Genomic DNA, 14,150 nt, shown 5'->3' with positions numbered 1-14,150 from the left:
CCGACCCCATAGTATGTAGATTGTAGCCAACTTTTTCTTCTATCAGACGCCGTGTCTCTGATTTGATCTCAAGCTCCTTGATCCATTTTGAATTCACTTTTGTGCATGGCGAGAGAAAGGGATTCAGTTTCATTTTGTTGCATATGGATTTCCAGTTTTCCCAGCACCATTTGTTGAAGATGCTATCCTTCCTCCATTGCATGCTTTTAGCCCCTTTATCAAATATAAGATAGTTGTAGTTTTGTGGATTGGTTTCTGTGTCCTCTATTCTGTACCATTGGTCCACCCGCCTGTTTTGGTACCAGTACCATGCTGTTTTTGTTACTATTGCTCTGTAGTATAGTTTGAAGTCTGGTATCGCTATACCGCCTGATTCACACTTCCTGCTTAGCATTGTTTTCGCTATTCTGGGTCTTTTATTTTTCCATATGAATTTCATGATTGCTTTCTCTATTTCTACAAGAAATGCCATTGGGATTTTGATTGGAATTGCATTAAACCTATAGAGAACTTTTGGTAATATTGCCATTTTGATGATGTTAGTTCTGCCTATCCATGAACAGGGTATATTTTTCCATCTTCTAAGATCTTCTTCTATTTCTCTCTTTAGGGTTCTGTAGTTTTCATTGTATAAGTCTTTCACCTCTTTTGTTAGGTTGATTCCCAAGTATCTTATTTTCTTTGCGGATATTGTGAATGGAGTGGTTTTCCTCATTTCCATTTCAGAAGTTTTGTTGCTGATATACAGGAATGCCTTTGATTTATGCGTGTTGATTTTATATCCTGCCACTTTGCTGAATTCATTTATTAACTCTAGCAGTTTCTTTGTAGACCCTTTTGGGTCTGTTAGATATATTATCATATCATCCGCAAATAGTGATAATTTAAGTTCTTCTTTTCCTATTTTTATGCCTTTAATTTCTTTTGTCTGTCTAATTGCTCTGGCTAGTATTTCAAGAACTAAATTGAATAGAAGTGGTGAGAGAGGGCATCCCTGTCTTGTTCCAGATTTTAGAGGGAATGCCTTCAGTTTTTCTCCATTTAGGATGATGCTAGCCTGAGGTTTAGCATATATAGCTTTTACAATGTTGAGGTAAGTTCCTGTTATCCCTAGTTTTTCTAGTGTTTTGAACATAAAGGGATGCTGTACTTTGTCGAATGCTTTTTCTGCATCTATCGAGATGATCATATATTTCTTATCTTTAAGTCTATTGATGTGGTGAATAGCATTTAGTGATTTCCGTATATTGAACCAAACTTGCATCCCAGGGATGAATCCTACTTGATCATGGTGCACAATTTTTTTGATATGCTTTTGTATTCGATTCGCCAGGATTTTATTGAGAATTTTTGCATCCAAGTTCATTAGAGATATTGGTCTGTAGTTTTCTTTCTTTGAAGTGTCTTTGTCTGGTTTAGGAATCAGGGTGATGTTGGCCTCGTAGAATGAATTTGGAAGTTCTCCCTCTTTTTCTGTTTCCTGAAGTAGCTTGAAAAGTATTGGTATTAGTTCCTCTTTAAAGGTTTTGTAAAACTCTGCTGTATACCCATCTGGTCCTGGGCTTTTCTTAGTTGGTAGTCTTTTGATAGTTTCTTATATTTCCTCAATTGATATTGGTCTGTATAGGTTGTCTATATCCTCCTGACTCAATCTGGGCAGATCATATGAGTTAAGAAATTTATCGATGCCTTCACTATCTTCTAATTTATTGGAGTATAAGGATTCAAAATAATTTCTAATTATCTTCTGTATTTCTGAAGTGTCTGTTGTGATATTGCCTTTTTCATCCCGTATGCTAGTAATTTGAGTTCTCTCTCTTCTTCTCTTCGTTAGCATGGCTAAGGGTCTGTCGATCTTATCTATTTTTTCAAAGAACCAACTTTTAGTTTTGTCAATTTTTTCAATTGTTTCTTTTGTTTCGATTTCATTAATTTCAGCTCTGATTTTAATTATTTCTTGCCTTCTACTTCTTTTGCTGCTGTTTTGCTCTTCTTTTTCTAGGATTTTGAGATGAAGTATGAGATCATTTATTTGTTGTTTTTTTCTTTTTTTAAGGAATGAACTCCAAGCAATGAATTTTCCTCTTAGAACTGCTTTCAATGTGTCCCATGGATTCCGATATGTTGTGTCTGTGTTTTCATTTATCTCTAAGAATTTTTTAATTTCCTCCTTGATGTCTTCTATAATCCATTGATCATTCAGTAACCTATTGTTCATTCTCCAAGTGGTGCATGATTTTTCCTTCCTTCTTTTATCGTTGATTTTCAGTTTCATTCCATTATGATCAGATAAGATGCATGGTATTATCTCTACTCCTTTATATTTTCTAAGAGTTGCCCTGTGACATAATATATGATCTATTTTTGAGAAGGATCCATGTGCTGCTGAGAAAAAAGTGTAACTGCTTGATGTTGGGTAGTATATTCTATATATGTCAATTAAGTCTAGGTTATTAATTGTGTTATTGAGTTCTATAGTTTCCTTATTCAACTTTTGTTTGGAAGATCTGTCCAGTGGTGAGAGTGGTGTGTTGAAGTCTCCCATGATTATTGTATGGTGGTCTATTAGACTCTTGAACTTGAGAAGAGTTTGTTTGATGAACATAGCTGCACCATTGTTTGGGGCATATATATTTATGATTGTTATGTCTTGTTGGTGTATGGTTCCCTTGAGCAGTATGTATTGTCCCTCTTTATCCCTTTTGATTAAGTTTGGCTTGAAATCTATTTTATTTGATATGAGTATGGACACTCCTGCTTGTTTCCGAAGTCCATATGAGTGATATGATTTTTCCCAACCTTTCACCTTCAGCCTATGTATGTTTTTTCCTATCAAATGCGTCTCCTGTAGGCAGCGTATTGTTGGGTCTTGTTTTGCGATCCATTCTACTAGCCTGTGTCTCTTAATTGGTGAGTTTAAGCCATTAACATTTAGGGTTATTATTGAGATATGGGTTGTTCTTCCAGCCATATTTGTTTATTTATGTTACTAAACATGGTTTGTTTTCCTCTTTGATTATTTTCCCCCCCTTTAGTGTCCTACCTCCCACTGTTGGTTTTCATTGTTATTTTCCATTTCCTCTTCCTGTAATGTTTTGCCGAGGATGTTTTGAAGAGATGGTTTTCTAGCTGCAAATTCTTTTAACTTTTGTTTATCGTGGAAGGTTTTAATTTCATCTTCCATCCTGAAGCTTAATTTCGCTGGATACACAATTCTTGGTTGGAACCCATTTTCTTTCAGTGTTTGAAATATGTTATTCCAGGATCTTCTAGCTTTCAGAGTCTGTGTTGAAAGATCAGCTGTTATCCTGATTGGCTTACCCCTAAATGTAATCTTCTTCCTTTCTCTTGTAGCTTTTAAAATTCTCTCCTTATTCTGTATGTTGGGCATCTTCATTATGATTTGTCTAGGTGTGGATCTCTTATGATTTTGCACATTCGGCGTCCTGTAGGCTTCTAGGATTTGGGATTCTGTCTCATTCTTCAAGTCTGGGAAGTTTTCTCGTATTATTTCATTGAATAGATTGCTCATTCCTTTGGTTTGGACCTCTATACCTTCCTGTATCCCAATGACTCTTAAGTTTGTTCTCTTTATGTTATCCCATATTTCTTGGATGTTCTGCTCATGGTTTCTTAACAGTCTTGCTGAGCTGTCTATGTTCTTTTCAAGTTGAAATACTTTGTCTTCATTGTCTGATGTTCTATCTTCTAAGTGTTCTACTCTGCTGGTAGTATTCTCAATTGAGTTTTTAAGTTGGTTTATTGCTTCCTGCATTTCTAGGATTTCTGTTTGTTTGTTTTTTATAACCTCTATTTCCCTGTATAGTTGATCTTTTGCTTCTTGGATTTGTTTATGTAATTCATTGTTGAAGTGATCTTTCATTGTCTGATTTTGCTGTTTAATGTCTTCCTTGAGACTCCAGATCATCTGAAACATGTATATCCTGAATTCTTTATCTGACATTCCATTTGCTGCAGATATTACCTCTTCTAACGTTGAGTTGACCTGCATTGCTTGTGGTCCTTTCTTTCCTTGTCTCTTCATACTATTTGCATTTCTTTCTGCTTGGTGAAACTGTTGTGCTATTGAATTTTCCCCCTATATATTTATATTGCTCTTGTATAGTTGCAAAGTCTCCCTCGCAGCCGCGGGCGGTGGCTCTGCCCCTCCTCCAATTGGGGCAATGTGCCTACGACAGTGGCAGGCCGCTGGGCCTGTTCTGCCGGTCGGTAGCAGGTCTGCCTACCTTGCAGGTGCGGGTGGCGTTTCTGCCCCTCTGCGAGCCGCTGGGCTTGTTCTGTCCGTGGTTGCAGTTCTGCCTACTTTGCAGGCGCGGGCAGCGGCACTGCCCCTCTGCAGGCTGCTGGGCCTGTTCTGCCGGTGGGTCGCAGGTCCGACTACCTTGCAGGCGCGGGGGGGGGGGCGGCTCTACCCTTCCGCAGGCCGCTGGGCCTGTTTTGTCTGTCGGTTGCAGGTCTGGCCTGTTCTGTTGGTGGTCGCAGGTCCGCCTACCTTGCAGGCATGTGGGGCAGCTCTGCCCCTCCGCGAGATGCTGGGCCTGTTCTGCCGGTGGTCACAGTTCCGCCTACCTTGCAGGCGCGGGGGGAAGGGGCGGCTCTGCCCCTCAGCAGGCCGCTGCTCCTGTTCTGCCGGTGGGTCGCAGGTCCACCTACCTTGCAGGTGTGGTTGGCAGCTCTGCCCCTCTGCGGGCCACTGGGCCTGTTCTGTTGGTGGTCACAGTTCCGCCTACCTTCTTTACTTGTATTCTTGATAATTGCCATTCTCACTGGAGTGAGGTGAAATCTCAGTGTAATTTTAATTTGCATTTCTCTAATTGCTAGAGAGATTGAACATGTTTTCCTAAATTTGTTGACCATTCATATTTTTTCTTCTTTGAAGTGTCTTGTTAAGTTCCTTTGCCCATTTATTGATTAGGTGATTGTTTTTTTAGGTGTTGTTTTTTGAATTCTTTATGTATCTTGGAGATTAATGCTCTATTTGAGGTGCAAGTAGTAAAGATTTTCTCCCATTCTGTAGGCTCCCTCTTCACACTTCACAAAGGATTATTTCCTTTGCTGTGAAGAAGCTTTTTAGTTTGATAACATCCCATTGATTGATTCTTGATTTTATCTCTTGGGCTTTAGGAGTCTTGTTGAGAAATTTGGTTCCTAAGCTAACATGATGGAGAGTTTGTCCTTCATTTTCTTCTAGTATATGCAGGGTTTCTGGTCTAATGCCTAGGTTCTTGATCCACTTCGAGTGAGTTTAATGCAGAGAGAGAGATAGGGGTTGAATTTCATTGTACTACATATGAGTTTCCAGTTTTTCTAGCACCATTTGTTGAAGAGACTCTCTTTTCTCCAATGTGTGTTTATGGCATCTTTTCTAGTATAAGGTAACTGTATTTATGTGGGTATGTCTCTGTGTCTTCTATTCTGTTCCGTTGGTCCTCATGTCTGTTTTTGTTACTATAGCTGTGTAGAATAATTTATGGTCAGGTCTTGTAATGCCTCCTGCATCACTTTTCTTGCTGAGGATTCCTTTGGCTATTCTGGGCCTGTTATTTTTGCATAATAATTTGATGACTGCTTTTTTATTTCGATGAAGATTGTCATTGGAAATTTGATGGGAATTGCATTGAATCTGTATAGCACTTTTGATAGTATGGCCGTTTGACAATATTCTGCTTATCCAAGAACATGGGAGATAGTTCCATTTTCTTAGGTCTTCTTCAATTTCTTTCTTTACTGTTCTGTAGTTTTCATTGTAGAAGTCATTCACCTCTTTTGTTAGATTAATTCTCAAGTTTTTTTTTTTGAGGCTTTGGTGAATGGGATCCTGTTCCTGGTTTCTCTTTCAGCTGATTTGCTTTGGTGTATAGGAATACAGTTGATTTATGCATGTTTATTTTGTGCCCTTCTACTTTGGTGAACTAATTTATGAGTTCTAGAGGTTTTCTGGTAGAGTTTTTTTTTGTGTCTTCTAAATATAGAGGAGCTCAAACTACCCATATTGGCAATGAGGGGTAGTTTGAGCTCTTCTTTTCCTATTTGTATCCCTTTAATTTCTTTTGTCTAATTGCTCTATTCAAGGACTATGTTGAATAAGTCCTCTATTCAAGGACTATGTTGAATAGAAGTGGTGAAAGTTGGCATCTCTGTCTTGTTCCCATTTTTTAGAGGGAATGCTTTTAACATTTCTTCATTTAGCATGATGTTGGCCTTGGCAATTCCCCCAAAACAAATGCCAAATGTTTCCTCTGATATAAGGAGGCTGACTCATAGTGGGGTAGGGAGGGAGAGTATGGGAGGAATGGATGAATTCTAGATAGGGAAGAGGCGTGGGAGGGAACGGGAAGGGCAGGGGATTAGCAAGGATGGTAGAATGTGATGCATATCACTATCCAAAGTACATGTGCCAGGTTTCTGTTCTCGGGACTAAAAGCCTCAGGGGTCCCTCCAATTGAACTGGGCTAATTAGGCTGCGCAAAATAACTACACAAGAGACACAAGTACCTTTTTCTTTGGGGTCACTGTGACGGCTCCTCTGACCTTAAGGGTCCGCAGGAAGAGAGAGAGAGAGAGAGAGAGAGAGAGCGAGAGCGCGAGCGCGCGAACCCATGCACTGACCCCTTTTATTGAGGAGAAGCTATTCAAATGAGGCAAGGGGTCAGGTTTCAGGGGGCTGAGGCCAGCTTCATGATATCTTCTGTCAGCAGGTTGACTGACATCTGGGCACAGTAAGAGAAGGGGACACACACAAGGCACTTCCATGGAAGATTCTATCCTAGACAGGGCAAGGGGTTATTATTACAAAGGAACAGGTGAGCGTACCTTCACCCATGGGGCTGTAGCAAGACACACCCATGCACGAGGCACCATCCCTCTAACCCAAGAAGGGTGGGGAAATCTCTGCCACATTTCTGTGACTGAGTGCCTCAGCACCCAGCTGGGGAGTGTGACTCAGTCACGTGCAAGGTTGGTCTCCCACATACATGTATGAAGACACAAATTGGGTGTCAATATACTTTATATACAAACAGAGATATGAAAAATTGTGGTATATATGTGTAATAAGAGTTGTAATGCAAAAAAGTACATGTATAAAGACAGGAAAAACAAAAGAATGATGTTGGCCTTGGGTTTATCGTATATAGCTTTTTTAATGCTGAGAGCCTTAGTTTTTCTAGTGTTTTGAACATGAATGGATGCTGAATTTTGTGGAATACTTTTTCTGCATCTCAAGATAATCATTTTTTTTTTTTTTTTGGTCCTAGGGATTGAACTCGGGCACTTGACCACTGAGCCACTTCCCCAGAGTATTTTTTTGTATATTGTATTTTATTTAGCGACAAAGTCTCACTGAGTTGCTTATTGCCTCGCTTTTGCTGAGGCTGGCTTGGAATTCATAATCCTCCTGCCTCAGCCTCCCAAGCTGCTGGGATTACAGGTGTGTGCCACTGCACCCGGCTAATTATGTGCTTCTTGTCTTTAAGTCTTTTGATGTGATGAATTACATTTATTGATTTTTGTATGTTCAACCAACCTTGCATCCCTGGAATGAACTCCGCTTGATCATGGTGCACTCTCTTTTTAATATGTTTTTGTGTGCGATTTGCCTCTATTTTGTTGAGAATTTTTGCATCTGTGTTCATGGATATTGGTCTAGTTTTCTTTCCTTGATGTGTCTTTGTCTGATTTTGGTATCAGGGTGATACTAGCTTCATAGAATGAATTTGGAAGGGTTCACTCCTTTTATATTTCATGGAATAATTTGAGGAGTATTGGTTTAAGTTTCTTTGAAGGTCTGGTAAAACTCTGCTGAGAATCCATCTGGGCCTGCGGCTTTTCTTTGAGGTAGGATTTTGATGGTGTCTTCAGTTTCCTTACTTTAAATTGATCTATTTAAATTTTCTGTGTTCTCTTGATTTAATTTGGGTAGGTCATATGTCTTTAGAAATTTGTCAATGGCTTTGTGATTTTTTTATTTTATTGGAGTAAAGATTTTGAAAATAGTTTCATTATCATCTGTATTTCAGTGTTATTCATGGTGATATCTCCTTTTCCATCGTGAATTTTAGTAATTTGAATTTTCTCTTTTTCTTCACTAGTTTGGGAACAGTTTATCAATTTTTTATTTTTTTCAAAAAATCAACTTTTTTATTGATTTTTTTTGAATTTATTTTTGTTTCAATTTCATTAACTTTTGGCTCTGATTTGTTTCCTGTCTTCTCCTTTTGGTATTGATTAATTCTTTTTCTAGGGCTTTGAGATGTAAAGTTTTATTATTTATTCAGTGACTTTCTATTCTTTTAATGAATGAGCTTAATTCAAAGAACTTTCCTATTAGAACTACCTTCATAGTGTCTCAGAGATTTTTATATGTTATATCACTATTCTCACTGACTTCTAAGTATTTTTTATAGTGATACAACATATAAAAATCTCAGAGATTTTTATATGTTGTATCACTATTCTCACTGACTTCTAAGTATTTTTTATTTCATCCTTCATTTCTTCAGCTATCCATTGGGTATTATTTAGTCTCCAAGTGGTAGAGTAGCTTCAGTTTTAAATTTTATTGTTGATTTCTAATTTCATTCCATTATGATGTGATAGAATGTAAGGTATTATTTCTAGTTTTTGTATTTGCTAAGAGTTGCTTTGTGACTTACTATAAAGTGGTCTGTTTTTGAGAAGGATCCACATGCTACTGAGAAGAAAGTGTATTCAGTCATTGATGTATTAAATATTCTATATATGTCTATTACATCTAAATTATTAATTGTATTTTTCAGTTCTGTAACTTCTTTATTTTTTACTTCGAAGACTTTTCCTTTGGAGGGAGGTGTGTTGAAATCATCCAGTATTATTGTGTTGTGATCTTTTGATTCTTGAGATTGTGAAGGGTTTGATGAACATATATGCTCCATTGATATAAGGAGTGTGTTTATGTCTTATTGATGTATATTTCCCTTGAGCAGTATGAAATGTCCTTCTTTGTCCCTTCTGGTTAATTTTGACTTGAAGTCCACTATGAGGATAGAAACACCTGGTTGTTTACAAGATCCATGTAAGTGATATGTTTTTCCCCATCCTTTCATCTTCAGTCTGTTCATGTCTTTATCTTTGAGGTGTGTATCTTGGAGACGCATATTGTTGGGTCTGGTTTTTTATTCCAGTCTGCCAGTCTGTGTGTTTTGATTGATGAATTTAGGCCATTTACATTCATTGTTATTGAGAAATGTATTTTGTTCCCTGGCATTTTGATTTATTTCTGGTTTTTAATTTGAATTAGTTTCTCTTTCGATTGACTATTCTTCTAGTGCAATTCCCTGCTTTGCTGGTTTTCATTTTTATTTTTCATTTCATTTTCATGAAATATTTTGGTTGGTATGCTTTTTAGAGCAGAGTTTCTATTTCTGAGTTCTTTTAACTTCGATTTTTTATAGGGTTTTATTTTATCATCATCTCTGAAGCTTAGTTTTTCAGGGTATAATGTTCTTGGTTTTACATCCATTTTCTTTCAGAGCTTGGTGTGTATTATTGTAATACCTCCTATCTTTAAGGGTCTGGGTTGAAAAAATCAGATGCGATCTAAATTGGTTTCCCTTTAAATGTGACCTGTTGTTTTTTTCCTCTGAGAGCCTTTAGAATTCTATCCTTATTCTGTATGTTAGTCATCTTCATAATAATGTGCCTTGGTGTAGGGTCTGTTGTAATTTTGGACATTTGGCATCCTGTATGCCTCCTGCATTTGATTTTTCATTTTATTCTTTAGGTTTGGGAAATTTTCTGATATTGTTTTGTTGAAAATTTTGTCCATTCCTTTGGTTTGTATTTCTGAGCCTTCATCTATCCCAATAAATCTTAAATTTGGTCTTTTTATGTTCCATAGTTCTTGGAAGTTCTCTTCATTGCCTCTTAACATCTTTTCTCGATGCTTAACTTTATTTTCAAGATTATATGTTTTATTTTCATTGCTTGAAACTGTGTTCCAATTGGTCCATTCTGCTGGTGATATTTATCAATGAATTTTTTTTAATCAATGAATTTTTGATTTGGTTTATTGATTCCTTTATTTCAAAGATTTCTGATTTTTTTTTTCCTCCTAGAAACTCCGTTTCTTTATTGAAGCGATCTTTGCTTCCAGTATTTTGTTTCTTACATCATCCTTTAACTCAGATTAATTTAAATATGATCATTCTAAAATTCTCTGACATTTCTTACACTGTGGTGTCAGTGGATTCTGTTATTGAAATATTTTCTTTTATTGGAATGATTTGGTCCCTTGCTTTTTCATGTCATTTTGTATGTCTACCCATCTAAGGCAGTTTATATTCTGTGAACTTATAGTGTCCAATACCTCACAGTTTACAACAACCAGTGCAAACAATTTACAAAATTAAACCATAAGCTCGTGATATGAAATCTACAGTGTTGATTGTCAGAACAACCGGAAATGATATGATCAATTATTGTCCATAATGAAAACAGTAAGTTTACAAAATGGTTTATAATTTCACATAGTGAACAGGGATAAAACAGAAGTGATGTAGGATGTGATGAGTATGAGGGAGGAAGAGAGAAAATAGAAGTAAAAAATTGAAGACAGACAGGGCTGGGATTGTGGCTTAGTGGTAGAACGCTTGCCTAGCGTGTGTGAGGCACTGGGTTTGATTCTTAGCACTGCATATAAATAAGTAGATAAAATAAAGATCCATCAATAACTAATAAAAATATTTAAAAAATTATGGAAAGAATGAAAGAATAATAGATATTGGCTGTTAGGGGAGGAAAAGAGAAAGAGTTGAAGGAAATGATAAGTATGAGAAAAAAATGTATAAAATAAAAATTAAATAGTAAAAAAATAGAGAAGTAAAAGATTACAAGCATAAAATCAATATATTCTAATCAAACATCTTAGTCTTCAAAATATTGTTCCATGAGAAATAACTACTTTCAAGAAAATTCTAGAAATGAGAAACAATAAAGATACATGATTATGTCTAAGTGTCCAGTTGAAGATGGGTTCTTTATTTTATTTTATTTTATTTTTTTATTTTTTATTTTTTTTTTATTGGTTGTTCAAAATATTATAAAGCTCTTGACATATCATATTTCATACATTAGATTCAAGTTGGTTATGAACTCCCAATTTTATCCCAAATACAGATTGCAGAATCACATCGGTTACACATCCACATTTTTACATAATGCCCTATTAGTAACTGTTGTATTCTGCTACCTTTCCTATCCTCTACCATCCCCCCTCCCTCCCCTCCCATCTTCTCTCTCTACCCCATCCACTGTAATTCATATCTCTCCTTGTTTATTTTCCCATTCCCCTCACAACCTCTTATATGTAATTTTGTATAACAATGAGGGTCTCCCTCCATTACCATGCAATTTCCCTTTTCTCTCCCTTTCCATCCCACCTCATGTATCTGTTTAATGTTAGAAGATAGGGTTCTTTAAGAGGAAAGAAAAGAGATGGGGTGGTAGATAAGGGTCTGTAGATTCAAGAAGTAAATAGAGCAAATGCAGAGGAGACAATGTTTTTATGAAGTGGGAGAACAAAAAATAGAAGTAAAAGAATTAAAGGCAGAGTGAGAAAGAGCAATAGAATTTGGCTGTTGGCAAGAACAAATAGAAACAAAGGAAAACAGTTGTGAAGGATACATTCGAAAATCAATCCAAAATATAGTAATTAAAAATCTTAACCTACGAAAAAATATCTGCTTTCAAGAAAAGCTAAAAATGAAAAAGCAGACATAAAAATGTATGAGTTCAAATGCATAAATGTTTATCATGTATCAATCAGTATACATTCAAAAACAATACAATAGAACAAAAACAAAATAACAGAATATCAATGAAAGTATTTGCCTACTGTCTGTGCCAAACTGTCCTTATATTTCTCAGCTTCCCTTCATAGCAGGATGGGATGAAGAGCTGTGGAAGATGCTTTTGTCTTTACTTCCAGGGTATTGTTGCCGCTGTGTTCTGTGAGATGAATTTCTGCAAGTGAAGCTCCCAGGGGTGGGGATTAGGTCTGGTAAGCCCCAAGTGTTTTATGGTGTAGGGATATTGTGTGGGGAGTTTTTGGGCATTAGTGAATCAACCACTTCTAGGACTGTACCCCCACTACTTTCTCCAGGGCACCACTCCTGGGAAGAGGGAGTCAGTATTTTGCAGATTCTGATGTTTAGAACAGTGTTCAGGGACACTGCCCTTGTTTGGTCTTTCAATGACTGTTTCCGATCACTGAGCTCAGTCACCCTGCCCGCCTGTTCATTTTCTCTCTGCCACTGGTCCTTTGGTGCTGTGAGGTTGAAGGGGGGAAAGGGAGGACGAGCTTTCTCAGGCCTCTCTAATCTGTATTACTCCCAGGCGAAATGGTCTTTGTGGCTGAAATTCTTTTTTTTTTTTTTTATATTTACTTTTTTTAGTTGTAGTTGGACACAATACCTTTATTTCATTTATTTATTTTTATGTGGTGCTGAGGCTCGAACCCAGGGTCTTGCACGTTCGAGGCGAGCGCTCTACCACTGAGCCACAAGCCCAGCCCGTGGCAGAAATTCTTAGTGCCAGAAATTCTTCTGCTTTACTAGTCTCAGTTTACATCTTGCTGTTGGCGTCTGCCAGATTCAAGTGTTGGTTTCATCCCTGAACTCAGGGATATAAGTTCCGGATCGAGTTTGTGCCATTGTCTCACAGAGGTATTAAAATGCTTGGGCTCCCCATGCACTCTGGCAGATTGTGACTTTTGTGCTGTAGCTTAATAGGTCGAACAATCTCTGGATCGGCCCAGGGCAGGCTGCCCCACCAATCCTGGGATTTGCTACTCCAAGTTTTCCCCAGTACTTTTTGATATTTTGTGACCTTGAGTATTAATTTTCCCCACTCCCACTAATCCACCATCTTGTCTGTCTTGTAATCTTGTTTTTATACAGAACATTATTTTGTTTACTCTTTGCACTGTTCTCTCTGTTGTTTTTGTGGTTGTTTCCTCCTTGCCGCTGTGCCATCTTTTAGAACAAAATCTCATATGCGAAGCTTTGGGTTCTTGTTCTGCAGGCTTATTGGAAACTTCTCTGAATGAGGGTGGTTTGATCCAGGTCATTTTGTTTGGTTCCTTTGATCTTTGCCATTTGCACAGGTTTAACCTTGGGAAATGGTTACAACTTCTCTTTCCTTTTTTAACAGGCAGGAGAATTCTTTTCCAACCTCTGACTTCACACAAAGGTCATGGCTTTTGTTCTCATTCTCTGTGTTATGAGTTGATTTTAACCCCTACTGTTAGAATCAATGCCTTAGCTATAAGCAGTAAGATTTAAAAATAGACAAATTGCTTGTTTTTGTCTTTTTTTTTTTAACCTCTATAGATATAGGAGGTTATGGAACTGTGGAACTGCTGTGGTTTATTGGAAAGCATATTTGGTCCTAACTGGGTAATCTTAAGTCCCTGGATCCTTATTTTTAGGTGAGGATAATAAATTAGATAGAAGTTTTGAAGCCAAAATGTTATTTATGTGTAAATGGTTTATAAACTGAGAAGTACATTTATGTATTAGGTTATTTTTATTGTTGTATAATTGCAGTGGTTGTGTTACTAATGTAAGTCTGTTTTTGACTTTCAGGTTGTTCCATTGACCAATAATATTTGGCAACAGTCATCTTACGAAGGTGATATTAGAAAACACATTTCTGATAGTAATGTAGCCTCATCAGAAACAACAGTTCACTGGGATTCTGGGGATGATCAGGTATGTCTGGGGACGAATTGGCAAACTATTTTTCTTTCGGTTTGTATACAAGAAATTCTGCTATGAAGAAGTGAGAAGAGGTAAGTTACTATTCCAGTTTTCTTTGTAAACTTTATATGGAATAGCAGTTTACTTTTGTTGTGGGGCAGGTCACCCAGAAAACACACCAAGTCCCAATTTTGCCCAAATTGAAGAGTGTATATTTAGCCGGCCAGCCAGCGACTCCTCCCCGCAGGAAGGACCCATTACTGTCTCTGCAAGGAACAGCCCCAAGACTGAGCATTTTAGGATATTTAAAGGCAAAAATTACATCTGGGTTGACTTAGCTGTAAGCAAGCAGGTACAGAAGCTGGATTGGGCAGTTTGCGAGACAATGCAATG

General features: G+C 37.3%; 1 protein-coding gene across 6 annotated transcripts in view; it reads left to right on the top strand.

The window, feature by feature from the left end:
- Positions 1–14,150, top strand: part of Alms1 (ALMS1 centrosome and basal body associated protein) — a 218,155-nt gene that overhangs the window by 18,183 nt on the left and 185,822 nt on the right. For all 6 annotated transcript variants that reach the window (XR_009225689.1, XM_046432182.2, XM_046432183.2 and 3 more), the window contains exon 2: positions 13,644–13,769. Coding sequence is in view for 5 of the 6 variants with exons in the window: in XM_046432182.2 (XP_046288138.1) it covers positions 13,644–13,769 (126 nt within the window). In the remaining variant the exon portion in view is untranslated. The remainder of the gene's footprint in view (positions 1–13,643; positions 13,770–14,150) is intronic.

The sequence above is a fragment of the Marmota monax genome, unplaced genomic scaffold (assembly GCF_021218885.2).
Source record: "Marmota monax isolate L192 unplaced genomic scaffold, Marmota_monax_Labrador192_F-V1.1 WCK01_AAM20220418_F8-fsc00106, whole genome shotgun sequence".
Taxonomy (NCBI): domain Eukaryota; kingdom Metazoa; phylum Chordata; class Mammalia; order Rodentia; family Sciuridae; genus Marmota; species Marmota monax.
This window is presented reverse-complemented; position numbering and strand designations above follow the sequence as displayed.